The sequence below is a fragment of the Sciurus carolinensis genome, chromosome 15 (genome assembly GCF_902686445.1).
Source record: "Sciurus carolinensis chromosome 15, mSciCar1.2, whole genome shotgun sequence".
Classification (NCBI taxonomy): Eukaryota; Metazoa; Chordata; class Mammalia; order Rodentia; family Sciuridae; genus Sciurus; species Sciurus carolinensis.
The window spans coordinates 28,189,214-28,215,415 of record NC_062227.1 but is presented as its reverse complement, the minus strand read 5'-3'; the positions used below and the strand labels follow the sequence as shown (position 1 = coordinate 28,215,415).

The window sequence follows — 26,202 nt, the reverse complement described above, 5'->3', positions numbered from 1 at the left end:
TGGGTTCAATCCCCAGCACCATAAAAAAAAAAAAAAGTTTAAGATCCCCATTTTACCTTCCAGATTACACTATTTTTAATTATCAGGATAATATAAAACTATAGGCAGCATAGGGAGAAACATCTCTCACTCATTGCTATATCCTCAGCATCTAGCACATTCCAGGTATGTTATAGACAATAAATAAATACCTGCTAATAATATGTGAATAAAAATGCTTCTAAGCATTAAAATCTATTCGTTCTTAATGAACTATTTCTCTTATTAGACTGTTTTGTTACATTGTTTAGACAACTTTTTTTCAGGGTGTAAAGGTTAATCTTAGTTCCTGGGTGTATAGGCACAAATTCCATAATAACTCTGAATTAATAAAGATTTGCTATAAAATATATCTCAGAATGAAGGCTCAGGTCTGGGACCAACTCTGTGGCATAATTCATGCCCCAGAGCCTCTCCTACAGGAAGCCAGTCTCTAGCTGAGACCAATTTTAACTTAGCTTTCTCTGATCTTAGCCTGCTTCTTTCACCCGTTTCTCTCCTGAGAGCACAGCTCCTACAATCATGAATGAGGAACTATCTGAACTCTTTCTATGGAACTTGACATAAAGCAATATGCATGTGCACACATGGCTACATGTGTGCATGCTTGAACACATTAAGTCTAACACATGTATATGGATGTTCACTCAGTGGTTATGGAGGAAGTGATGCCAACCACAATCTTCCTTCCTGTCCTCCAGCCAGGTGTCCTCACAGCAGTTGATGAGAGCACTTTAGAAATGGGGAGGAGTTGGCCCACAGTGGACACATGAGTGATGGGCTCTAGTTTTATATAAAGTTACCCTGTATCTTGAAAAGGAATACAGTGCATACAAGGATATGCTATTCCATGTATGTGAAACATAAATTCATGACCCTCACTAATGATCCCCAAATGTTTTAAAACAAATCTCAATAAAAAGAGAATGAGTTACTAGTGATGGCCACAAGTCATACCTCCTCCCTACTTTCATTTACATCCATGACAGCACAGGGAAGGGCCAAAGCGCCAGAACCCCAAGTTCTTTAGTACATCAGGGCATTGGTCTAATGATAGCTCTACTGATGTCTTTGGGGAGGACAAAGAAAGCTCAGCTGTTTAAGTCTATCTATAAAAACTACACTTGCATCAAAAGGAAAGGAAATAACATTATTTAGACATACACACACAGAAGTATAGAAAAAAGTTCCAAAAGTATATACAATCACCTACATTAAAAGTTGTAAGAATGTGTGATCTGTCCTGAGTCATTAAAGTTTTTCATAATAAGGATGTATTGCATTTTTAGCCAGAAAGGCAATGAAAGATATTCTTACTGCATTTTTCTAAGTCACTGAAATATTTTCTCCATGTTATGTATCAAGTCTGTTGGGGTTTCTGTTGTGAATGGCCTGCATTTTAAACAGTCCATTAAAAACAAACAAACAAACAAACAAAACCCCCCAGAGCTGTGGCTTTTGAAATGGTGTATACTAGGTTACATTTTTTACCAAGCTGTGGGAGTGTGCTGTGAATTCAGGAGAGGCAGCTCTGTTTCCCTGGGTGACTATACTTCTTGGTTTGCCTGAAACAGTTTTGGTTTATGACTATTGTCATAAGGAAAAATTATTAAAAGCACCCTCTTCCATTCTCAAAAGCATTCCAATTTCAATAATACAATATAGTTCCTAAGTATTCTTCCTTCACACTCTTTTCACATAAGAATGATTTAAACTCCCCCATTCTATTGCCCCGTAGTTTTTCAGAACACTTCATTCATGTTCTAACAGGGTATCCTCTGTGTGTAGTACAATGATACATTTAAAAACCTAAAAAGCATAAAACCTACCGGCCCTTCAAAAATTTCCTTCTCGTTAAATATGTAGCTGACTTTGGCATTGCCAGATAGCTTCTCAGCCTGCATCCAAAACCGGACCTGACCTTTCTCCAAAATTTCAACTGCCAACTCTGATTTAGCTGGGACAGCTATGGAAAAAGAACAAACAAAAATAAAACAGTAATTATATTGGTAACCAATTATATTGATACAGATTTGGTCAATGTGTGAAAAAAAGTCAATAGAAATAGAGATGCAGCTACTTGCTTTTGCAAAGCCCAGAGTTTTGTAGGAAGAAAACCTCAGATTAAGGGACAGAAGACCTGGGTTCTTATTCTGAGGCTCTCACCCTGGGAAAGTTGTTTACCTTCTCTGAATCACAGTTGTCTCAATGACAAAAAGGAAGAAAATGAACTTACCTCTAGGGGCACATCCTGCTAATATCTGTGACTCTCCACCATGGCTTTGGTTAGGTTTATTCAAGAGCAATAACAAGATCTAAAAAAGAGTTCTTAGCAGGCCCCAGGAGAGCTAGAGTCTAGCCCAAGGTCTGCTGTTAGCAAACTGTGTGATATTAGGCAGGTTACCTTGTGTTGCTGGGCCTCATTTGATGTGTCTGTAAATGAACAGGATTAAACTAAATGCCCTAAGTAGCCATGGTTATTTTCCAGCTCTAAGGTTTAGTATCTTAATTACTTCAAAATATTTAGAAAGGAGTTACATTTGATTTTTTCCAAATAATTTAACTTACTTGGGTTTATTTTTTTTCAAAAAAATTTTAAAAAATAGATCTTAAAAAAGAATTAATTTTGATTATACAGTTGGCTCTCCATATCGACAGGTTCTGTACCAATGGGATTTAGTCAACCATGGATCAAACTGGTTTTTTTTGCGGTGCTGGGGATCAAACCCAGGGCCTTGTGCTTGCAAGGCAAGTACTCTACCGACTAAGCTATCTCCCCAGCCCTCAAACTGTATTTCTTAAAATTAATTTGTCCTGATCACATACTGATTGTTTTCTTGTCATTATTCCCTAAATAATGTAGGATAACAACTATTTATGTAGCATTTGCATTATATTCGGCATTATAAGTAATATAGATGATTTAAATATGCAGGAGAATGAGGATGGGTTATATGTAGAATATTATGTCATTTTGTTTAAGGGACTTGTGAGTCTATGGATTTTGGTATCCACAGGGGGTCATGAAATCAATCCCCGACAGATACTCAAGCTGGTCATTTAAATCCTATCCACCTCAGTGATACACTCGCTTGGTTTAGTTCCAAGACCAAGCAAAATTATTCAGAAGCAAATAAATGAGCCGCTATCAGGATGCTATGTCAAAATGTGGCATAGCTTTCTTCACCTAGAAAATGGAACCACATGGCATCTCCGATTTATACTAATATCGCTTTAGCCATTTGAGTCTCAGTGGAATTTAAAAGGTTGGCTGGTAGGTCCCAAGACTTGTTTTAAAATTTCTTATAATTTGAAAGTGTTCTCTAGAAAGGTTCCTCCAACCATGGTTTTGTATCAGACATAGTTCCAGGGGATACTTTGTGGAAAAGCTTGACTGTCTCTCATGGTTTAGTAATCCTTAACTTCCTTTAGGGGAAATTGCCACCCTTTATTTCTCTAAATTGTTCTTAAATTTATTACAAAAATGTAATATGTGCTATATTTTAAATGACAAGCTTCTCAAACTTATATCAAATGCAAACTATTATTCTTTGTATTTACCCTAAATCTACCCCATCAAGCTTGAAGGGATACCTTTTCCTTTACATTATTCCCTATCCATTACAAAATTCAGTCTTGGACTTTATCTGGTTAAGAATTGAAGAATGCTCAGGTATCATGTCCTGAGGGGATGCACCACAGGGGAGAGAAGATGGGCTGTGGAATCATGCCGTCTTCTTCAACAGTTACTCTCCTCCTTAAGCCTTCTGCTCCTCCTTTGCTAACATGAAAATTAAGTGTCCCTCAAGGTTTTAAGAAGAGAAACTGGAGTCAAAGAGAATATAGTAAGATACTGTGAATAATGATCAGTGCTCAAGGTGGTTAGTGTTCTTCTTCTCCCAATTTTACTGATGAGAATACCAAATCCCAGGAAAGATTAGTAACATATGGGTCATAGAGCTGTGGTGAGGGCTATTCCCTCTCTTCTATATTCCTCTTGATTCTAGGGTCCTCTCTGATAAATACTGGTGGTTTTCCAGCGAAAGCAGATGTCTGAGAAAAACAGATGATGGATGGATCTCTGGGTGGCAAGAGCAAAGGCTAAGCTTTCTCCCCACAGAATGTTCATGCTTGCTACAGGAAAGTTTGGGTACAGCAGAAAGTCTTCTAGAAGTCTGGAAACATTCTGGGGATCCAAATATAAGAGCGATGTGGCCTAGAATGGTGATGGAAAGGGTAGGATGGGCCTTTCTGGAAGCCTCTAGCTTCCTTAATGTTAGTTGACCTCCCTGAATCATAAGAACATCTTCTGGGGAACATGGACCAACATGAATCATCTCAGAGGACACAGAGAGAACTTGGCAAGGCGCAGGCACAGGAAGAGCCCATGACCTGATTGGGGAACAGGTACGAGAGACAGACTTACTTGGGCTTTCTCAGCTGTGTGCAACTGCTCTAGTTAACTTCTCTGGATATTCTTTCTCTCTAAAGTCAAGTCACCATAGTACCAACCTTTTATGGTCATTGTGAATTTCAAATGACAAATTCCATTTAAATATCCTATAAAGAGCCCGGCACATGATAAGTGCTCTATAAATGTTGGCTATTAATATTTTGGTAGCTTTTTCTTCTTCCAGTTGCTCCAACAACATTCTTCAACTACCAATTGTAAAGTATTATGTGTTGACCACTCAGATTGCATACCAAGATACCTATATTTATGCGCATGTGCTTGTGAAGGTCTGTGTAGATGTATTATTTGGACCCAGATAGGGTAATAACCAGTGTGTACAAATGAAGAGAGATTCTACCAGCTGTTGATGACGCTGAAGTACACCCTCCCCCTGCAGATAAGCTTTCTCTCCACACTGCAATTTAGTATCAATACTGGCAAGACAGACTGTTATTTTCCATTTTTAGCTTTATACATTCCCCCCCTCCTTTTCTCAGTTCTAAATTTCCTTAAGCTCTTTTCTCTGGCAGTTAATTTGCTTCCAGCAAAATGTGTTATTTGTAGGTCTAAGGCATATGCTTAGTGGCTTTCAAAATATTTTTTGCAAACAGCTTAACATGAGACTTCATTGTGCCAAAGGATAAAGGAACACATACTCTTATGATCTGTAAAAAAGGAGACCCTTTAAAATCTTAAAAAATTTCAAGAAAATGACTTAATGTGTCAACATTGACTGAGAAGTGGGTATAAATTGAGAAATTAGAAGCGCTGCTTTGATCCTACCATCAGATCTCTGAAAATGTTCATGTAGTGACCTCATTGGTCTGACATTGGTAGGGGAAAGAAACGAGCTGGAACCGAAATGTTTTCAATGCTGCATCAAAGGGCTAATGAAAACTCCTTTGGGTGGGGATTTGATAATTGCATTCAGAATTTTACACATTCTCTTGGGTTCTCCCTCTGTGCACACCAAGCTACTACAGCTAATCTCTAATAAAGGATACTAGAGTTTGCTGCAACCCCTTCTCCTAGCGCCAACAATTAGAATCTATAGGCTTATTCAAAAGAAAATACCTCAGTTTAAATGACAGCAACATCAGGCAATTTTGACCATCCTGATTAATTCTATCTCCAGTTTCATATGATTGCCGAATTCCAGGGAGGCCCAGGCAACTTGAACTCAACAGTGACACTGCGTCCTGTCTTTTCTCATCTCCATCCTTTAAACTGAATTTAAATGCTGTTGAAACCAGCTGCTGCCTAGACAATCATGGTCCTTTGTTGTCTAACTAGATTAGTAGATGCTGCTGCTTTCTCTTCATTTCTACCAGCATTTGACACTACAAACATTGGTAGAAATGGAGAGAAGTAGTCAACGCAAGCACCCTACATGCCTTGGAGAGAGCTCTATGTGGTAGGTGACATAAACTCTCTGATAGCCATTCCTGGAAAAGAAACCAAGCTCCAGGAAAATGGAAGTGAGCTGCTCAGGTTCACAGAGTGAGCCCAAAGTACAGAAGGAAGAGCATCCAGGCCAGACCTCTACCTTCCACACCATTTTTCAAAATTAACTTTTGAAACATCACTTGGACTATTATGTTTCCAGTTTAATGGTGGATAAGCATATGGGTGAAAATGGTTTGCCTAATGCCATGTGGCAGATTTTCCAGAACAAAGTCTGCATCCTGCATTCCCAATCCACAGGCACTCCACTCTAGCTTTGTTTAACAAAAGTCGTCCTGAGAACGTTATACCTGAGGCCCATAATCACCAACGCTCAACCTCACCAAAAAAAAAGAAAAAGAAAAAAAAAAAACAAAACTGGGGAATGTAAGAGCAAGTAGGTTCTAGGGCAGTATTTGTTTTTATTTTTTAAATCATAGCCTCCAGTGAGAGGAACACTCTAGATCTTCTCTCTAGAAAAATGCACATATGCAAATATATAGCTTCACCCTCAGTCTGGGATAAGAATATAATTTTGGATAAGAATATAACTTTGGGGATTTCTGAAACTCTTGTATTAGTGAAGAAAAAATATCTTCAAGTATCAAGAAATTCTTTTAAGTTCTTAATTGAAAAGAATGAGGGCATTTTGTTACTATTTGTTTTCTCAAACTCTAGGGTGTGCCTTTCTGGATGCTTTACTACCAGCTGTAGGTAAGAGATCCTATCAGGCTAGTGGAAGCTTCTGAGTGTTATTTCAGACTCCTTTTTCTTCTCTTAGGTGTCAACTGTGGAATTTAATCTTTCAAGTTCAAGATGCTTTATTTAAGGGTACATAAGTAGTTCAGAAGGATTCTTTTTCTGACCAAGGCATCTTTACCCTATTTTCCAAGAGTATAAAGTGGTAGGTACTATCTTTAGATTGTCTTTATTTGGAGGTACACGTCTTCTATTAAGTGCCAACATCACTTAAGAAAATATTAGTATGTCTAAAGACATTAATAAATTTATCTAGAAGATATATAAGTGATTCCAAAATATGTAGGCAAAAAGATTGGTAGAAATGGAGAGAAGTAGTCAACGCAAGCACCCTACATGCCTTGGAGAGAGCTCTATGTGGTAGGTGACATAAACTCTCTGATAGCCATTCCTGGAAATTGCTCAGATTTTAATACCTGTCTCCTGACACTTCTGTGAAATAAAGCATAGGATATATTTTCTGTTAGTTTCTTAGTTTCTCTGGAAAACAAGAAGGAAAAAATACCATTTCTAGGAGATGCTTCTATAGCTACTGATGTATGATCTATTATATGTTTTCAAGAGTCTTTCTTTTTGTGTGTGTGTGATACTGGGGATTGAATCCATGGGCACTTTAACACTAAACTACATTCCCAGCTCTTTATTATATTTTATTTTGAGACAGCATCTCACGGCTGCCCAGGCTGGCCTGGAACTTGCCATCCCCCTGCCTCAGCATCCCAAGTAGCTGGGATTACAGGTGCGCACCACCACACCTGGCTAAGCCTCTTCTCTTGATCCTATCAGAGTTGTCATTTGGTTTTATTGCAAGAGTTGCCCCCTGGTAAGATTGCTAACATCTGTGAATATATAGTACACACTTACTTGGGAACTTGTGTTCGTGGCTGAGAGCAAGTAAACGTTTCAATTCTGTAGGGAGAAACAGAAAATGATTACACTTTAAACTACTAAATGTCACTTGAGGGTAATTGAGAAATTAAAGCAACATTAGACTTGCGACTGAACTGATCTTAAACTTACCTTCCTCATCTATTACATAGCTGGATGCTATCCCGTCAGTATCTGTTACGTCACAGGAGTAAATGCCCAAGTCATCCATCCCTAGGTCTTTGAAGGTCAATTTTGTCCTGCAGAATAAAATAAATTTAGAAATGGGGCCATGCCAGGACTGTGGGACTATGGTTCATCCCCTTGGGGCATCTTCATGGGTACTCATTTCATTTGAAATACTTGTTTTTCCTCCTTGTTGAACTGAAGCTTCCTCATTCTTGGTGTCTCGGATTAAATGTCATATCTATTTGGAAAACTTTTCTGATCTCTTTCCAGGTGATGATGGTGAAGGAGGTGGGGTTGGTACAAATCTCTCATCTCCAAGCCATGCTTCATACTAATACACATCCCACATAAAGATATTTCACTGATTCGTCTTGCTGGGGAACTTAAACATCTCTCCCATAGTGCAGAATGTGCTCTTGTAACTCTGGATGATTCTCTTATGTTGTCCCCTGTGCTTTCTTTTCTGAATTTATTATACAGCACTGGTATTGTCCCTTCTATATAATCTCTGTGCCTCCAGAGACAGAATCTGTGACTGTGGTATCCCTAGAACCCAGTACCTTGTCTGGCACATAACATGTAGCATGGATAAAATGAAAGGATCAATGGTTCAGTTTATTATGTTTTCTAACTTGGCAAATTTTATCACTAGTCTGTGTCTAAAATCAACCAAACTTGTGAATGTTAAGTGGAAAAAAGTTTATAGTTTGATTGCCTTTTCTTTGATCAAATGTATTTTACTTCAAGAATTTTAGAAGGCACTTCATGCTCCTACAGGGAAAAGGAAACCCATTATTAAGATGGAAACAATCCTTACTTGTTGCCTTTGCTTTCAACTTCTAATCGTGGAGAGTCCTCAGTGGCTACGTAATCTTTGGACCAGGTGAATTCTGACTTTGGAGTCATCTGATCACATTCAAAGTTCAATGAAATGACTCCATCATCATCCACATTTACAACAACCTCTTTGGTTCCTAGAAGATCAAAAAGAAGATACTGATCCTTTGTGGTAGCAACCAACCAAGTAAGGATTCCTTACCTTGGGATGCTTTACTTCAACCCTACAGCAAGGTCCTGAGTCTGGCAAGAAAAGAGCCCCAACTGATCACTGCAGATGGACATTCTTGCCCTAAAAATTCAGCTCCTATATTATAACATAGACTTAAACTAATATGCCATGTGTCCTAGGTGAAGTCCACACCATGGACAATTTTGTTTTTCCAGGACTTGGTAAAAATTGGCTGATATGACAGATGGTACAATTGTGGGAACGGATTGATTATAATAAGAGGACAAGGCTGCCTTGAGAAAAAGGAAAACTGAATGGTCCCTATCAGGTCCTAATTATGACTTTTGCTTCAATAATACCTATGTCCATCAAGTCACCAGGAAAGGATAGAAACGGATAAAGAAACCAAAGAGAAACTGAAGGGGAGACGGAGACTAAGACTAGCCTATATGCACATGTTGGAAATTTGTCAGCTATTTTAGAATAGAGAAATATATGGAAACTTGCTACGTTGATCATATAAACATAAATCAGTCTAAAAATGCCCCTATGGATTAGAATTTCAGCAACCTAGAAAAGACTCTTATTGAACAGCATGAAAATTTAAATATAAATGAGTTTCAAGAGATCCCGTGTTTCAAGAAGACGGGTGTGGGACTTTGAAAAGAAAACAATTTGGTTAGTGTTTTGAGTTATTTTAGTCTTTTGAGAATTATAATAAATTGCACCTGTCTCTAATATAGCAATTCAAAAAGAGTTAGTACAGAATATGAAACATTCACATCTATGCCTAAATCCAGTTTGAAAGAAGCAAAACATTGTTTAAACTTATACACTCATTCAGTTGTCAGCCTGAACTTGGTTTGTTTCAGTACATTAGAAAAATTATAATTAGTCACAGAAAGGTTTAGTTTTCTTTTTAAAAATACATTTAAAAAATCTTCCAATACATGTTCCACAAAGGAGTGATGTTTTCCCTCCAGATTGTATTACAGGAGTCCAACATCTTGGTCTACCATCCAATAAAACTTGTCAGTGGGAAAAAGTTGTCAGAAGTCCTCTAATGGGAAGGCCAAGAGGAAACGTGTACCCACATCATAAGTAGCATGAGGATCATGATCATGGTTCCTGAGTCTAACAGATGACCTATTAGTATTCTTATTAATGGCAGTGTGTGCTTTAACTATCCACCTCCACAAAGTGATTTTTAGCACATGCAAAACTTAGTGAACACCAGCTCTAGCAGATTTTTAATTTCTTTAAAAAACAAACAGGAACTGGGGATGTGGCTCAGTGGTAGAGTGCTTGCCTAGCAAGCGTAAGGCTCTGAGTTCAATCCATAGCATTGCAAAAACAAACAAACGAGAAAACTGAATAGGATGATTTTCATATTTGGCTACACGGATAACCCGAAATAATGATCAATTAAAACCTCAATTGTTCCTTAAGTGAAACATTCACTATATGTTTCTTGTAAAGGGCTTAATGTACTCCATAGTAAGTAACAGACCATGTTTTATTTCTGTTCCTAATAACACATGACCAATCCTCATATTCCTTGATTGTAAAATAAATATTGACTAAGCTCTATTATTAATACTTAAGAGCAGAGTGTGGCGGCTTACACCTGTAATCCCAGTGGCTCAGGCGGTTGAGGCAGGAGGATTGCAAGTTCAAAGCCAGCCTCAGCAACATAGTGAGGCCCTCAGCAACTCAGTGAGACCCTGTCTCAAAATAAAATAAATTTAAAAGGGTGGAGGGGAGCTGGGGATGTAGCTCAGTGGTTAAGTGCCCCTGGGTTCAACCCCTGGTACCAAAATAAATAAGTAAATAAAATAAATAAAACTTAAGGGGAAAAAAATGAACACTGAAGAGTACTGAGGTTTAGTGTTATAACACACAGTTTGCATGACTGAGATGCTGTGAGAATATAAATCAAAGATTTTTTTGTTTATCTGTATTGTTATGAAGAGGAAAGAAGTGATAGGTGTTGACTAAATCTTTCTTGATTTTTGCATAATATCTAATTTGGAAGCAGAACCAAATGCTCATATTAATCATTCATTATCTTACCTGTAATCCTTCTTAAAAGGAAGTGAATCATTCATATGCTTGCTGTTTATTATGTTAAAGGCATGACTTCAGTTTATGACAGAAAAGTATTGCTTGGGTTAAGAATTCTGATTTTTACTAACGTGAGAGACATGATTTTTCTGCCAACAAAGGAGTCATAAACGTGAAAGAATATGGACAATTCCATTAGCTTTACCTTTTTCTCAGTTCTGTAGATAACCTTTCTACCATAAAACCTCACCCATTTGGAATCTTGCCCAAAACCAAGAAATAAGAAAACATACCTCTAAACTAGTGCTGATATGACAAAGTCCACTTGCTAGTGTCCTGCACACACACTGAAGAATTCCCTAACTCCTCACATGGAATCTATTTATACTTCACTGGAAAAAATTCTAACAGGCCTAATTTGTTGGTTTCCCTCAGCAGATTAAACTAAAAAATTAGAAGAAAGTAAGAAACTACTATCATTGTAAGGAAAATGAGATCAAGAGAGCAAACAGAAAAACTAAAAAACAGGCACAAAGACATTATTTGTTAGAGGGACTAATAGCATCTCATTCCTTAATGATATCACTTATTGCAATACTGCTCCATAAATAAGATTACTACTGTGGCTCTGAGCCATACAGAAAAGGTAAGTATGATTCAGTGGACTGCATCCAAGGAGACTGAGAAATACTTATTGAAATGCATAACCTATTTTTAAATAATTTCATCGAAGAGTCTTAAAATGAAATTAAAGTATAGGACAACTGGATTGTCCTATACTTTAGGACAACTATAGGACAACTGGGATTTAAAACAATAATCTGTTCAGGTTTCTGAGTGGCCTGATTCGGTCACTTGGAGAACAGGACAACCCTGCTTAATTGTTGCTTCACTGAGAGAAAAATATAAACCTATCTCCATGAAGCATCCTGGAAAATGAAAAAAAAATTTAAAGTAACTGATGATCTTTTGTGAAAATATGAAGTGAAACAAAAGATGTTATCTATTTTCCTTTTTAAATGAAAGATAGTATTTTTAAGTTCCAAGCAATATATGTGTTTTTATCTCAACCTATGAATCTTACTTCATGACCTTACTGCTGAGTTCTAGCATAAGAAATGTGATCATTTATATTTTTAGAAAAGAATGTAGTAATTTTTTATAGGCTTAGAGGGAAATTTGTAATTTTAAATTAAGTAACTTCTAGGAGGGACAAAGTCAGAGAGGTTGAGATTAGCCACAACGTCAGCTAGTATCTTAGAAAGCTTTCCTTATCTGTGAAGATTTTCTTGATTAAATATGTCAAACAAACTTAAAAAAAACATTGCAATGTTTATTTTATTGAAACTTAAACTTAAGCATGACACCAAGCTGGGTGTGGTGGTATATGCCTGTGATCCCAGCAACTTGGGAGACTGAGGCAGGAGGATCTCATGTTCAAGGCCAGCCTCAGCAACTTCGAGAGGCCCTGTCTCAAAATGAAAAATGAAAAGGGCTAGGGATGTAGCTCGGTGGTAAAGCATTCCTGGGTTCAATCCTCAGTACCAAGAAAAAACAAAAAATAAATACAAACACACAAAAATGTATATTTAAAACACTTAAGCATGACACCAATATTTTGATAAATAAACAAGATGAAATAAAAGTACCCACAAAGATGAGCTGGGGTTGTGGCTCAGCGATAGAGCGCTTGCCTAGCATATGTAAGGCACTGGGTTTGATCCTCAGCACCACATGAAAATAAATAAATAAAATAAATGTATTGTGTCCATCTCCAACTTAAAAAAAAAAAAAAAACTTTTTGAAAAAAAGTACCCACAAAGAAAGTATTCTAATGGTAATAGGTTTGCTGTTTTATTTTAGACTCAGATTTCAAAGCTGGAACTTCTCTTTAAAAAAATCATGTCAACTGGCTTAAAGTGTCATTCTAAAAGTGATGATAATCGCAAACTTTTGAAAAAATCAAATTCATTGAAAATATTTTAAATATTAGTTATATAAACATATTTCTTGAATTCCACAATAATTCTCAGTGGAAAATAACATTTAGTCAAAATAACAATCCTGCAAAGAATGTACTTTAAATAGTATCATTGTATAAAAACAAGACAAGGTCACTGTCTTAAAATGATGAGTGGGACAGGTTCCAGCTTCTTTCCTGTCACATGAATTACACAGTGTTAATGCTATCATACTCTGTTAATATGATTTTTTAGATTTGATGAGTTTTGTTACTGTCTGGTTTCAATTAATTTGTTTGCATAGTTCTTGGAATAAAGGTATCTTTAGAGTGACAGTAATCCAAGTATTTCACCATAACTCTTTTAATGGGAAATTAAATGGACATTGCCTTTGGGAAAAAGGTAGACTCTTCCTTTCTCCTGGATTTATGAATAGAGAAAAAAGGTGTTTGGGGAATTTTCATTTTATTTATTTACTTCATATATGTGTGGTGCTGGCGATCAAACCCAGGGCCTTACCCATGACCCTCTACCACTGAGCCACATCCCCAGCCCTAGGAGATACTTTAGAGAAATTACTTGGGACAACAAGGAATAAATTTGAGGAAGCAAGAATTTAAAACAAAAAGGTATCTTGAAAAATTTACACGTAGGCAAAACAATTTAAAAAATGAGGTTGGAGTTTTCTTTCATATGGACATGTTGGATAATAGATTTCCCCTTATATAATAAGAGGAAGTAGAGTTGGTCATCTGGAGAGCCACTTTTTCCAGATACTAAAATGTAAGAGTAATTAATAATATAGTTCCTTAAGTAAGAGGTCCCAGATACATAAAAGGCAAAAAAAAAAATTCTTTTGCAATTTTACAAAGACATGATATTCAAATGGATGATCCTTTATAGAAATGCTTTAGAAAAACCAAAACCAATGTATTTACCTATAAAGCAACAATGGCATTTCTATCATGCTGCAAGCTAACTCTATAGCCATCACCTTGTTTAGATTAAATTTGTACAGTGCTAGAGAAAAAGTCTGAGAGGAAAATTATAGCTATAACATTGTCAAATTTTCTTTTTGGAATGTCCCAGAGTTTATTTAAATGAGCTTTGGCCAAGAGCTGAGGTAATATTGATTAATGCATGGCTGATTCATTCTCTCAGTTGATTAAAGTATGAACAAAATGATTCAGATACTTAATGGGAAGGAAGCAAGTTGGGTGTTCTGCTATCAACCTAAAGGAATCCTAATGGATTCCTTCCAGATTAAGGCCATCCCATGCTCCCACAAAGTTGGGCCTGAAAAGTGAACTAAAATTTGTCATGACTTAGATTTTCTACAAAATGATCTTCGAATCTGTTCAACAACATGAAGAATTCAATGAAAGAGACATTCTGAGTTGCAAAGGAGTTAATAAGAGTTGTCCTAGTCAACTGCTCAACCCTAAACAAATCCCAAATAAGGACACAGAGGAATATCTGATTGCACAAAAGTCATTTTAGCAGGCTTCCAGGAGCCAGGAACCCCCAGGATGAAAATGCCTTAAGGTGTGGCCCAGCGCTAATATGAGCTTTTTGAAAATTAACTAACTCTGCCCTATTTTTCTCTCTTCTAATTTTTTTTTTAAAAAAGCATAGACTTTAAAAGCTGAAATAAAATCTCTGTAAACTGCATTCCTATTCATTTCCTAATTTGATGAGGTTTTTGGTCTCATATTGTTTAAAGTCTTATGTCAGCACTAATATATTGTCTTATATGCTTTAGCTATTTGTCCTTCTCCATGGTGTGTGTGTATGTGTGTGTGTGTGTGGGGGGGTTGTTGTTGTTGTTGTTTAGAAAAACCTAAACAGTGGGTAGAATAAAGCAGATGGAAGTGAGTTACTTAATCAGTTCCATGTACTGAGCTGCTCTGTGGTGAGGATTGCTGCCTGACCCACTACAGCCCCCACTACAGCCCCCACTGCCTGACCCACTATAGCCCCCACTGGATGTTTCTTTCCCAGCCCATCTTTCATAACCAGGGCACATATCACAAGATGCCTGGAGAGAAGTGTACATGCCGAGGCTACAAAACTGAGTCACACTCACTGGCTAAACCACAGCAGTCATTCATTATTTTTTCATTTAGTAGATTACTATCTAATACACCAGGTACTAGGCCAGACTCTCAGCATGTATGTAGAAAAGACACAGCTCCCTCTTGGGAAGGAACTCAGAGTCTAATGCATATTTCTCAAGCTTGGTTTCAGACTGGAATTACCCAAGGAGTTAAATAAATAGGCTCAGCCTTAGAGATCCTGACTTAATTGGTCTGGGTAGCAATACTTTCGAAGTCTCTGGCATGATCCTAAATTATAGCCTAGGTTGAGAACTACGGTCTGAGTGGGCGACAGATCTGTTAGTAAGCAGATATTAGGGTGGTTTTCTAAAAGGACCAGTTGAGCTCATCGCTAGTAGTTGGGTTGGCTTCCTGCTTCAGTTTTCCAAAACTCCGCCAATGGCCCCTGGGCACATATTGGCCTCCTTAGCCTTACCAGGTTCTGGGCCAACCAATTTTTAGACACTGAGTTTGTAAAGTTTCCTTTGTCACTGGGTTGTCAACTCAATCCCAACTCATTATTCCTTCTGTAAGTGTATTCTCCTAACCTGCCTGGTTCCTCATGACCAAGTGCTAGTGTTCCGTGACCCAGTTCTTTCTTGGGACCCTGCCTGGTGTTCAGGTTCTTGCCCATCACCTGATTCTCCTGCCCACTGCACTTTTCTCTGGTAAGAATACCTCAGCCTGTACTGCCAGCCCGCTGCCCTCCAGATCACCTGCCACACAAAGCAGGTCTCTCTCTCTCTCTCTCTCTCAGGTCTCATACGATCTGTCTCACCTGGCCTCCACCTCCATCCCCTGGCCTGATGCAATCAACCACAGATACTGCTTTTAAAATATCGAATATCAGAAGAGAATGTCCTTTTAGGTACCAAAAAATCTACCCCCAATATTTTTCAACCTATTCTATTTATAGGCTTCTTTATCTAAAGGATTTCATGGGAAAGCATGACATACTTTGTAGCAGTGGCTGGGGGACATCTGCTTACATAGTCTTTGACTTCAAAGGGAGTCCAGTGATCCTAACACCACCAGTGGATTAAGTTAACTTTTAAGTGGAATTCAGTTACACTTGAGGTGTCTCGTTAGATGTATTTGTGGTTTGCTGTTACACGATAAGCTGTATTTTCTACCTGAAATTTTAATACTGGATACCAGAAAAAATTGTTCCTCTGAAACAGTGTTCCAAGTTCCACAATCCAAATCTTGAAATTGATAACATGCCTCTATATTCCATCCATTCTAACATAAAATAAATACATGAGAAAAAGTAATCTACTGGTATTTAATAAAATTGATAAATATAGTCAATTTTAGATTACATATATGCTTTCTCAGGGACTCAGAAAACACTGATACCTGATTTCTAGTCTATTTGGCTATGGAGACTATATTATCCCAGCTTTCTCATCATACAATGTTGTAAACTCTGATGTTGCCACAAGATTGTAAACCAGTATGCAGTAATGATGACACGTTACTCTACCCACAAGGCCCACACAGCACCTGGCAACAGAAGAAACTTAGGAAATACATGTTGCAAGAAAGAATGTGCTTGTTGCTCATAAAATAAGCCCAACATCACTGGAGTTTTGGTGCTCCTGCATGGGGAAGCATTTTGGCCCTGTGTGTCTCAGGATTCTTTCCTAGACTGTGAGCCAGTGGTTCCTGAATGGATCAATCTGGTATGGCTTAGTGTACCCCTGGTTGGAGCTGCAGCTTGGAGTTATATTCTGGGAATGGAATGGCCACAAAAATGACTTTTGGGACTGTATTCCAGATGAGTGAAACAAAACTCTCACCCAGAAGGTCACTAGCAGATCCTTTTCTGGTGTCAAAATTTCCCTAGTGATGACACTTGGTAATGTTATGCCTGGTCATCTGCCATTCTGAGGCTACTGATGAGAAAATAAGAAATCAATTTGTGCTTTCTTTAATCTGATTGGGAATCTACAGCTTAAAGTGTGCTTTCGATTTACCCATGACTAGACTAGGAAGAGTTGACTCATCTAGTAAACTAAACGCTGTTATTATGAGGGCAGACACTGCCCTTGGGTCCTCACGCATGTCCACTTGGCACCTTTAATATCCCCACAGGACAGGAGCATATGTCCTGGTGTCTGTACATCTCCTTGAGCCCAGTGTAGCTGCCCTGGCATTCTTCTGCTTTCTCAATTTTGCAGTGGTTACTTACACACAGTGTGGCACTTTGTCTGTCCAGACACCTGCCACACTTTTGTAAAGAAAGTCACTTTTGTCAGACTCATATCTACAAACTAGTTTTAAGAGTAGCTGCAAACAGTTATGTAGAAGTGGGATGATACAGGCAGATGCTTCCTGAAAGGGTATACTTTGTTTACACTTTTTGGTAACAAGTAGTAAAAGTAGAGTTTCCTCTGTTTACTTTCTTTGCTCATGGGAAAAGTAAACATTGCATTAGGTATTATGTATCTGCTCCTTGTCTATTTCAGTTCTGAAAATAAGGACAGATTAAACTGAAAGCACTTGAATTAGGATGAATATAAACAATAATAACTAGTTAGCATTTTTAAAAAACTATTCAGTTGTTGATGGACCTTTATTTATTTATTTATTTATTTACATGGGATGCTGAGAATCGAACCCAGTGCCTTACACATGGGAGGCAAGTACTGTGCCACTGAGTCACAACCCCAGTCCTGGTTAGCATTTTTTAATCCTATTTTGCTTTTCAGTGCTTTCTTTTATGTAACTTTAATGAACTGAAATGCATAACTTTAAAAATGATAAGACCAAATGATAAAAGGAAATAGTTATTATTATGTAATGATATGAAACTATAGGGGCAATGAGCATTATAAACTTTGTTCTCAACATAAAGGTAAGACTGTCTTCTCCTGTCCAATCACAGCATCTCCTGAGTCTGGAAAGTCAAGGGTTGTCTCAGCTCTGCAGATCATTCAGACAGGACCATTGTTAGTTTAACCCATGGGTCAGCAAACGATGGCCTGTGGGCTCATTCTGGCTTATTGCTTATTGTATGATGTACAAGCTAAGAATGGTTTTTATCTTTTTAAACAGTTGAAAAAAATAAAAGGAAGAGTCATATTTCAAGGCATGGGAACATTATATAGAATTCAAATTTTATAATGCATAAAATACATGATATTATATAATGCATAAACATCATGCACATAATAAATTTTATGGGAATACAGTCATGCTCATAATTTATGTATTATTTATGGCTGCTTTCATGCCACAGCAGAGCCTAGTAGTTGTGATAGAGATCATATATCTGTAAAGCAAAAAAAAAATATTTACTATCTGGTCCTTCACAGAAAGTTTACTGACCCTTGGCTTAACTTAATAGCTGCAGTTCATTTAAGGATTGTGCCAGTTAACTGGGTCATTTCAGCTTGCCCTATAATTGGACATATCTTATGGGACATAATGGCCAGGACATAATGGAAACAATTTCCCAGGGACTCTTGCTTGGAAGAGTTAGTCCAAAAGGCATAATTTGATTCACAATTTCTGTTATTTATTTTATTTTATTTGCAGTGCTGGAGACTGAACCCAAGGCCTTGAACATGTGTGGCAAGTACTGTACCATTGAGCTGCATCCCTGGCCTGAATTGCTCTGTTCTTAGGGGTGAACCAAAAAGCCCCTGGACACTTCAAACCCCATTCATCCCTGTTCCAAGGTGCCTATGAAGAAATAAATGGTCATACACTAAGGTCATACATCTCAATTTCTTAGATAGCACACCCTGATGATGTTGAAAATCAGGAAAAGAATAGAAAGTTAGGATAAATGTTAGTACCCTACACAGAGAAGATGGATCTTTTTCCTTCTTTGCAGTAATGGGGATTGAACCCAGGGTCTCATGCAACTACTGAGTTACATCCCCACACAAGATAATTCTTAATGAAAAAGTAAATGCCCACCTGGACGGGTTTCTGCCACAACAGGGCCAGCGAGGTCAGATGGCTTGCCAACACCAGCCTGGTTGATGGCTCGGACACGGAACACATAGCTGACACCCTCCTTGAGGCCCTGTACCTGGAAAAAGCAGATGTAAAAGCAATGGGTATTTTTTGTTCTTTAATATTTTTTATTTTTGATGGAAGCAATACCTTTATTTTATTTATTTATTTTTATGTGGTGCTGAGGATCAAACTCAGTGCCTCACACATGCTAGGTAAGTGCTCTACCACTGAGCTTTAACTCCAGCCCAGCAAAATGGGTGTTTTGTATTATTTAAACAGGTGTGTTCTTCCTCTATAATAACCATTTAGTCAACATAGTGCCAAAGGCACAGGACGCGTGTTCTAGAGTTGATTCTGCCTGTGACTAATTGAGTCAAGGCCACTGCCTTGACTCTGGACTATCTTCTGCCTGGACCAGCTGTCAATAGTTGGGACTTTCCCCTCCAACTCTGATGATCTACCTTCTTTAGATAATTAAATGACTTCCAACATCAGAAACTAATATATGTATTCTCTAAACAAGTTAGCCATCTCATTATTTGATCAAAAAGGCAAAATACAGACTGGTCATAATAGCATATATGCTGCCCCTGCTCTTTTGAAATATTCCAAGAATAATTTAGATGAAATTCTTGGCAAGAGAGGAGAATTAAAAGCATGGGTCACACAGACTTTCCATTTGCTTAAAAGCATATGCAGGCACTAGAACAAAAAAAAACAAAAATGAAAACAAAAATCATCCCTGTAAATCAAATATAGGTATTTCTTACTAAACAGACATTAACATAATTGTGAATTTAAGTAATTTGTGAATAATCATAGTGTATTAAAATTTTAAATCCTCAAGCTTTCAATCATCAAAAAGATTTTTTTTTCTGAGAACCTGCTTCATATTTTTTTGTGACTTTCTTTGGGTTTTGTGCTTCATTTACAATTTCTGTCTTTGGATTCTGCACTGCATTTACAATTTATTTTTGTATGACAGTCCACCATATTTTTTTGTGCAATTTTCTTGGGGTTTGCACTATAACAGTAATGGTACTATTCCAGTACTAATAATATTGTTAATATTTTATAAAAATTATCTTTTTATTTTAAAAACACATGACATTTAAAAGTGATATTGTATTTTAAGAAGAAATTTATTACACACAGAGGGCATAATTTCCTTCTAATCCTGTGATAGAGATCAATATCCCAAATAGAATTTAAATCAAACAATGCTGGAATACATTTATTCAATTAAATGAAGGATTTGTGGCTGTGTGTTTAAATGAGTCATGCATTAAATTGTTCGGTTTTTAATCTATTTGATTTCACTGGGCTGATGACAACAGAATGTCACTATTTATGTAGTGATAGCTTTCCCTGGAATGAATGGATTTTTGAAATGAATTTCCATCTGTAAATGAACTTGAACTTAGGCACAGGCTAAATGCACAGCATTAGATATATTTAAAATCCTACGTTTAAAAAAATACCAGTAAGCTGCAAATTTCCAGAAAAGAATGGAAACACTTCCTCGTTATGGTAAAATAGGTCAACTGCCAGATGTCTGACACATCCACACCTGCTGTGTAGGTGGTGCGTGGCTGAGGCAGGTTTCTGCAATACATGCAGGAAGGAGGTCCCCGTTCTAGCGTCTAGTGTGACAGCAACATGCCTCCACCTTTCCAGCATTCCAGGGATGAGAACCACTTGCCCCAACAGTACCACAGATACATAATCTACATGACCCATGTACATCTGCTCTCCTTTCCTTGAATTTTTCCCTTCTCTGTAATTTCAAAGGAACCACATTCCCTTTCCTTTTCCATCCAATGTCCCCCACCCTCTCCCATTACTCCCTTCTCACCACCTCATCTCACCAGGCAGTAATTACCAAAGAGAAAGGAAAACTATGTCTGGTTAAATTCTTTTGGTGTGAATGCAGTAATCAAATTTCTGAATGACTGTGGTGAAGTCACACTTTGTTGTAAGCAATAAGCAATGGGATCATATTCCCCAATAGTTTCTGAGGCCCTACTGAAGATTTGGGGGTCTTCAAGTGCTCTGCCAACAACAGAAGGAAACATTCTTTTGAGATTTACTTCTGGCACCAGTGAGTGAGTCCGTGGCTATAGCACAACAGTCTTTGGCAGACAGAGTTAGGGACTGGTTTGGTTAGGATACTCTAGGGGAATCCAGAGGGCAATGACTCCAGTTAGGGTAAGGCTAAGGTCAAGAGCTGAGTGAAACCTTGCTGCTCATCTCCAAGAGCTCAGGAGAGCAGAAGCATGAGGCAGCAGGTGGTGAGTCAGGGTATGACTCAAAAGAACCCAGTCACCATGTTCTGGTGTGAACGCTATAAAACAACTTCCTAAAGAGTGAAAAGCTACCCTCAAAAAGAAAAACAAGAAAAAAAAAAAAAAAGAAAGAAAGAAAGAAAGAAAAAAAAGTTTGAGGTAGAAATAAAAGTTTCCTTCACCCTTCACCTTTCCAGGATGGTATTACGCAGTGATGTTTTCAGACTGTGAGGGGATATGTGGAAGGACAGAGGGAAAGGAGGGAGATGAAGGAGCTTATGGATATTTTTCAAAACCAGGCTGAGGAATTCAGCTTAAATATCACCAAACTGTTTCAAGCATCATAAAATTCCCCAATCCTAACTACTGTCAAAAGGAACCTTACCAGGAGCCCAATATTTGAAATAAACCAAAGCAGAGAGGTACCCCCCAATTATAAAGTTAATAGTAGTAGAACATTTTTCCTTTTTAGAGGATAAATACATGCTCTAAATCTCTGAGCACCCTATACCTTCAGGTATTTGTTTTTAATGGCTGCCTCATTGAGTCCTCGCCACTGGTCATCTTTGGCCTTGGTCTCCTTAATGTCCACAAAGTAACCCGTGACCGGGGTCCGTCCGGAGTGGAGAGGAGGCTTCCACTGCAGAACCAACGAGTTTTTCCTGACTTCACTGTACTTAAGACTGTGTGGTGGTCCTGAGAAAGAGAGAAGGCAATGAACAGAAATCATAAGGTGGATAAGAGAACTAAAATATGCAAACATTTACAACTACATTTAAGGTCTTAAAGCTGAATCTGATGGTGGTGTTTCAATTTTTTTTAAATCTATCATTCCCATGAAAATAGATATTTAGTGGTCATTTCATATCAAATTTCCATAAATGTTTACATCAATTAAATTCTTTCATGGAGGGCAGGTGGGTAAAGATACATCAACATGCCAATAGGAACCTGAATTAAACTTCCCTTCATGCTGTCCTTGAACCTGTTAATCATTTTTATCAGAACATGTTAGTTTAGTTGCAGATTCAGTTTTAGGTTATTTTTGAGTGAGAGTCTAGAAACTTCCCTCAATCTCAAATAGTTGGAAGAAAGCACATTTTTTCCTTCATGGTACTGGTGATTGAACCCAGGAGCACTCTACAACAGACCTACATTCCCAGCCCCTTTTACTTTTTTGAGATGGAGTCTCACTAGTTGCTGAGGCTGGCCTTGAACTGTGATCCTCCTGCCTTAGCATCCCAAGTTGTTAGGATTACTGGTATGTGCCACCATGCCTAGCTGAAAGCAGCTCTATCTGATGGCATATAAATATAGACAGTAATTGTCCTTTCAAAGGAAAAAGGAATAACCACCATTGGGGGGCAATTCCACAAATGGATAAAAAAAATAAATGACAGATTATGGTTTATAAAAATAAGTTGCACCAACACAAAATACAATCAATCCTACGGGCCCAGAATCTCGTGCTAAATACTGTTTCATTCATTCCATTCATTCCATTCCATTCCACTCATAAGAGGAAGTTCAGAAGCCAAGTAACTTGATATCTCTCTGAAGGGAGAACCCAGTGCACATGCTCTTTGCATTTTGTGGGGAGTCCAAAGTACTATGTGATTGCCAGTATCTTTGTATGACCACCAGCTGCTACTCAGGTGGTATACTTATTTCTTTTCTTTTTTAAAAATAGCAATTGATTTCTAATCATTCAATCAAAATCACCTGAAAAGCAACTATAAACACAAGACCATGTTATGCTTTGGCATTTTACAACCGATAGTTCAGTATTTGTTTGACCATTTACCTTGGCTCAACAGTTTCAAATATGCATCATCTTGTCTTGTGATATCTTATATGGAAATATAGTTAAATATTACACCATATACCTTACACTGGCATGGCATATTCTATTTGGCAAAGGGTTTTAATGACCTTGGTTTTGTGTCATCCTTAAAGCTCAGTAAGGCATCCAAGTAGGCAGCACTGTCCCTACTTGATGGAAGTGGAACTAGGTTCTTCTGCTTCCTAACACCTCTTGCCTAGGAAAAGGAAGGCCTACCTACTTTGCTGTCTGAATTCTGTCACTTGCCACCTGTGTGACCTTTCATGCATCATTCATTTTGAATTTTGGTTTCTTTATGTGCACAATGGAAAGAAGATACAACATTCTTTTTGCGGTGCTGGGGATTGAACCCAGGGCCTCATGCTTGCGAGGCAAGCACGCTACCAACTGAGCTAGACCCCCAGCCCTACTATCTTCTTTAAAAACTCTCTCCATGCATGGCTGGCCCAATGCTAAGTCAGGTTGTCAGGAGGTGGAGGACTGCCTCATTTGTTTCTTGTTTGGAGTGCTCATCCTACAACTTTTTTTTTTTTCAAATCAGTTACATCATTTTCTATCAAAACACTTTCCACAGGCGTGCTTAGAATTTCTAAGACTTTAGTCCTTTGCATTTGCTTTATTCAGAACTTGCAAGTCTTTGAAAATAGATTCACTTTTCTGCAGGTGGCAGAAAGAACTTAAATACCCACAGGTCTCAAGGGAGTGCAAGAAAAGAAAGTTTATTTGCCTTATTGTAGCTGCTGGAGTTGAGTGGGCCCCTGAACCTCTCTTGAGTATCTCTTGTAAACTTTTTGTTCACACTTGGAAGAGAAGCAAAGCAGACGAGTGCTCACTGAGTGAAGGTAACAGTATTGGCTCTTCCAGGACACAGGGTTTCAAGTAGAGGAAGAAGGCAGGGTCAGGAGTAGGGTTGTCATCCCTGAATGCCCTCGTGTGGCCTGGGGCACTAATATGGTCTATTCTGATGCTATGCCAGTGGTTAAATATACTGAATATCAAACTCCGAGGGAAGATTTTAATCATCCTGTGACATTTGAAGTCAGTACCATCCGAAACAAAATAAAATCATGCACCATACACATCAATGTTGCTAGTTTGAATCTTAATGGCTTAGTAAATTGGTTTGTATTCAATGTTTAAACTTACCCGGTTTTATAGCTCTATAAGAGGTATCAGTCTAGGTAAGTTGGTCTGCCTACTTTCTGCTTTCTTTCCTCCCAACTTCAGCTACCTCCCTATGATCACCTGCAAAGGAGATTATTTGCTAGCCAAATTTGAGAGGTGGGGGGGGATTTAGGAAATCACTGCAGAGGGCCAAGTGGAGAGAAGCCAGACTTAAGTCCCAGGCAGGTGTGTTATATCATCTATCTATTTACATAACACAAGGAAGAGCTGGGAGAAGGGAGGAGGATAGAAAATGAGGAGAAGCCACACAGACTGGGTCTGAGAGAGATTTGGGAAGTTGATAAATGAGAGGCTTCAGAGCACTGGGAATATGCATAATGAGGGAATGCAAGAAGCTTTTGAGAAATTATGTTGTGGGAATATGAGCTGGATGCGTAAAAAAAATTTTTTTAGTTGTAGATGGACATAATACCTTTTATTTTGTTAATTTTTTTTTTTGAATGTGGTGCTGAGGATTGAACCCAGTGCCTCACACATGCTAGGCAAGTGCTCTACCACTGAGCCACAACCCCAGCCCCCAGATGCCTTTTAATGGCCTTTAAGAAGCAAAAGCAGATTGCGATTTCTTTTTTGGGTATCAGGGATTGAACTCAGGGGCACTCGAACACTGAGTCATATCCCCAGCCCTATTTTGTATTTTATTTAGGGTCAAGGTCTCACTGAATTGCTTGGTGCTTTGCTTTTTTGAGGATGGCTTTGAACTCTTGATCCTCCTGCCTCAGTCTCCCAAGCTGCTGGGATTACAGGCTTGCACCACTATGACAGGCTGATTTCTTTTAAATGCTTACTTAGCACTCCAATTGCATACTTCTGTCAATCTACTCCAAGTACAGTTTGAGATATGGGGGCTCTGGGAATTTTATTCTCAATTTTATATTGTTATCCATTTTTAATATTATTTAAAAAGTTTTAGGTAACATGAGGGGGTCAAGAGAATTATTTTCTCTGAAATGTAGTACTTCAATTAAGTTCCAAGTTGTAGGTTCTGTTGCAAGAAACTCCAAGCCCCAGAACCAAGGCATGGTGTCTTCCGTTTACCTGGAACAGCGATGGTCCACTCTTCACACTTAAAGCATTCACTAACGGCTGAGGGTGCTCCTAGCCCCGCAATATTCATGGCTGCCACTTGAAACTGATATACCATGTTTTCCTTCAAGTTGCTAATCTGCAACAACAACAGCACAGTTAGTGAATATTTCAGGATTGTGTTTTCTAGAGGTTTAACATTTTATTTATTTACCTCCTGTGTCAGAACACTCCATGGTGACCTTGTCCTATTCTAGTTGTTCAATGTTTTAATTATTTACCTCCTGTCCTGTGTGGGACACACCCTGGGGTGGCCCTTCGTGAGTCACCACCTTTTTGTAATAGCCTCCCTGGAGTGTAGATGAACCCATGACCTGCTCGTAGCTCACAGAATGCGGCAAAGGTATGAGAGTAGCAATCCTTGTGATTGAGTCATGTCATATTACAAAGAAGAAGGGATATTACAGAAAGAATTGAGGTTCTTAATCAGTTGATTTTGTGTTAATCAAAAGAGGAATTACCCTGGATGACCCGATTTAATCATTTAAGAACTTTTAAAATGGGGCTTGGGTCCTTCCTGAAGCAAAGCTTGTCCTGGTGATCTGTAAGAAGAAAATGTCATGTGAACAGCCTAGTGACCTGCATTTGGAGAAGGGGAGCCTGGTGGAGTCCAAGTCTTTAGCCCTACAGCTTCAAGGAACTGAAATCTGCCAACGGTCTGAAGAAACATGGAAGAGGAACGCAGGCTAGTAGGCCCAGATTGTAGCCTTGTGAGAACCCTGTTGGAAGACCCAGCTAAGCCATTCCAAAGTCCTGACTCATGGACACTGTGACATTAAAAAAAAAGGTTGTTTTAAGCCACAATATTTGTGGTAATTTGTTATGTGTCAATGGAAAACTAGTGCATGTATAAATGAAAAATGAGTTCTAAGTTAGGAATTACAATATTGAAGGTCTTCTAATATGTCTGCTCTTTACTGTGTGACCTAATATTTTCCATTTCCCTTTGGA

General features: G+C 38.2%; 1 protein-coding gene across 1 annotated transcript in view; it reads right to left on the bottom strand.

Annotated features, from left to right (window-relative positions):
- Nucleotides 1-26,202, bottom strand: part of Myom1 (myomesin 1) — a 132,110-nt gene that overhangs the window by 21,222 nt on the left and 84,686 nt on the right. The window contains exons 19-25 of the mRNA XM_047525880.1: nucleotides 25,204-25,330; nucleotides 21,649-21,833; nucleotides 18,811-18,925; nucleotides 8,568-8,724; nucleotides 7,715-7,821; nucleotides 7,559-7,603; nucleotides 1,869-2,005 (exon numbers count right to left, since the gene is read on the bottom strand). Of these exons, the coding sequence (XP_047381836.1) occupies nucleotides 1,869-2,005; nucleotides 7,559-7,603; nucleotides 7,715-7,821; nucleotides 8,568-8,724; nucleotides 18,811-18,925; nucleotides 21,649-21,833; nucleotides 25,204-25,330 (873 nt within the window). The remainder of the gene's footprint in view (nucleotides 1-1,868; nucleotides 2,006-7,558; nucleotides 7,604-7,714; nucleotides 7,822-8,567; nucleotides 8,725-18,810; nucleotides 18,926-21,648; nucleotides 21,834-25,203; nucleotides 25,331-26,202) is intronic.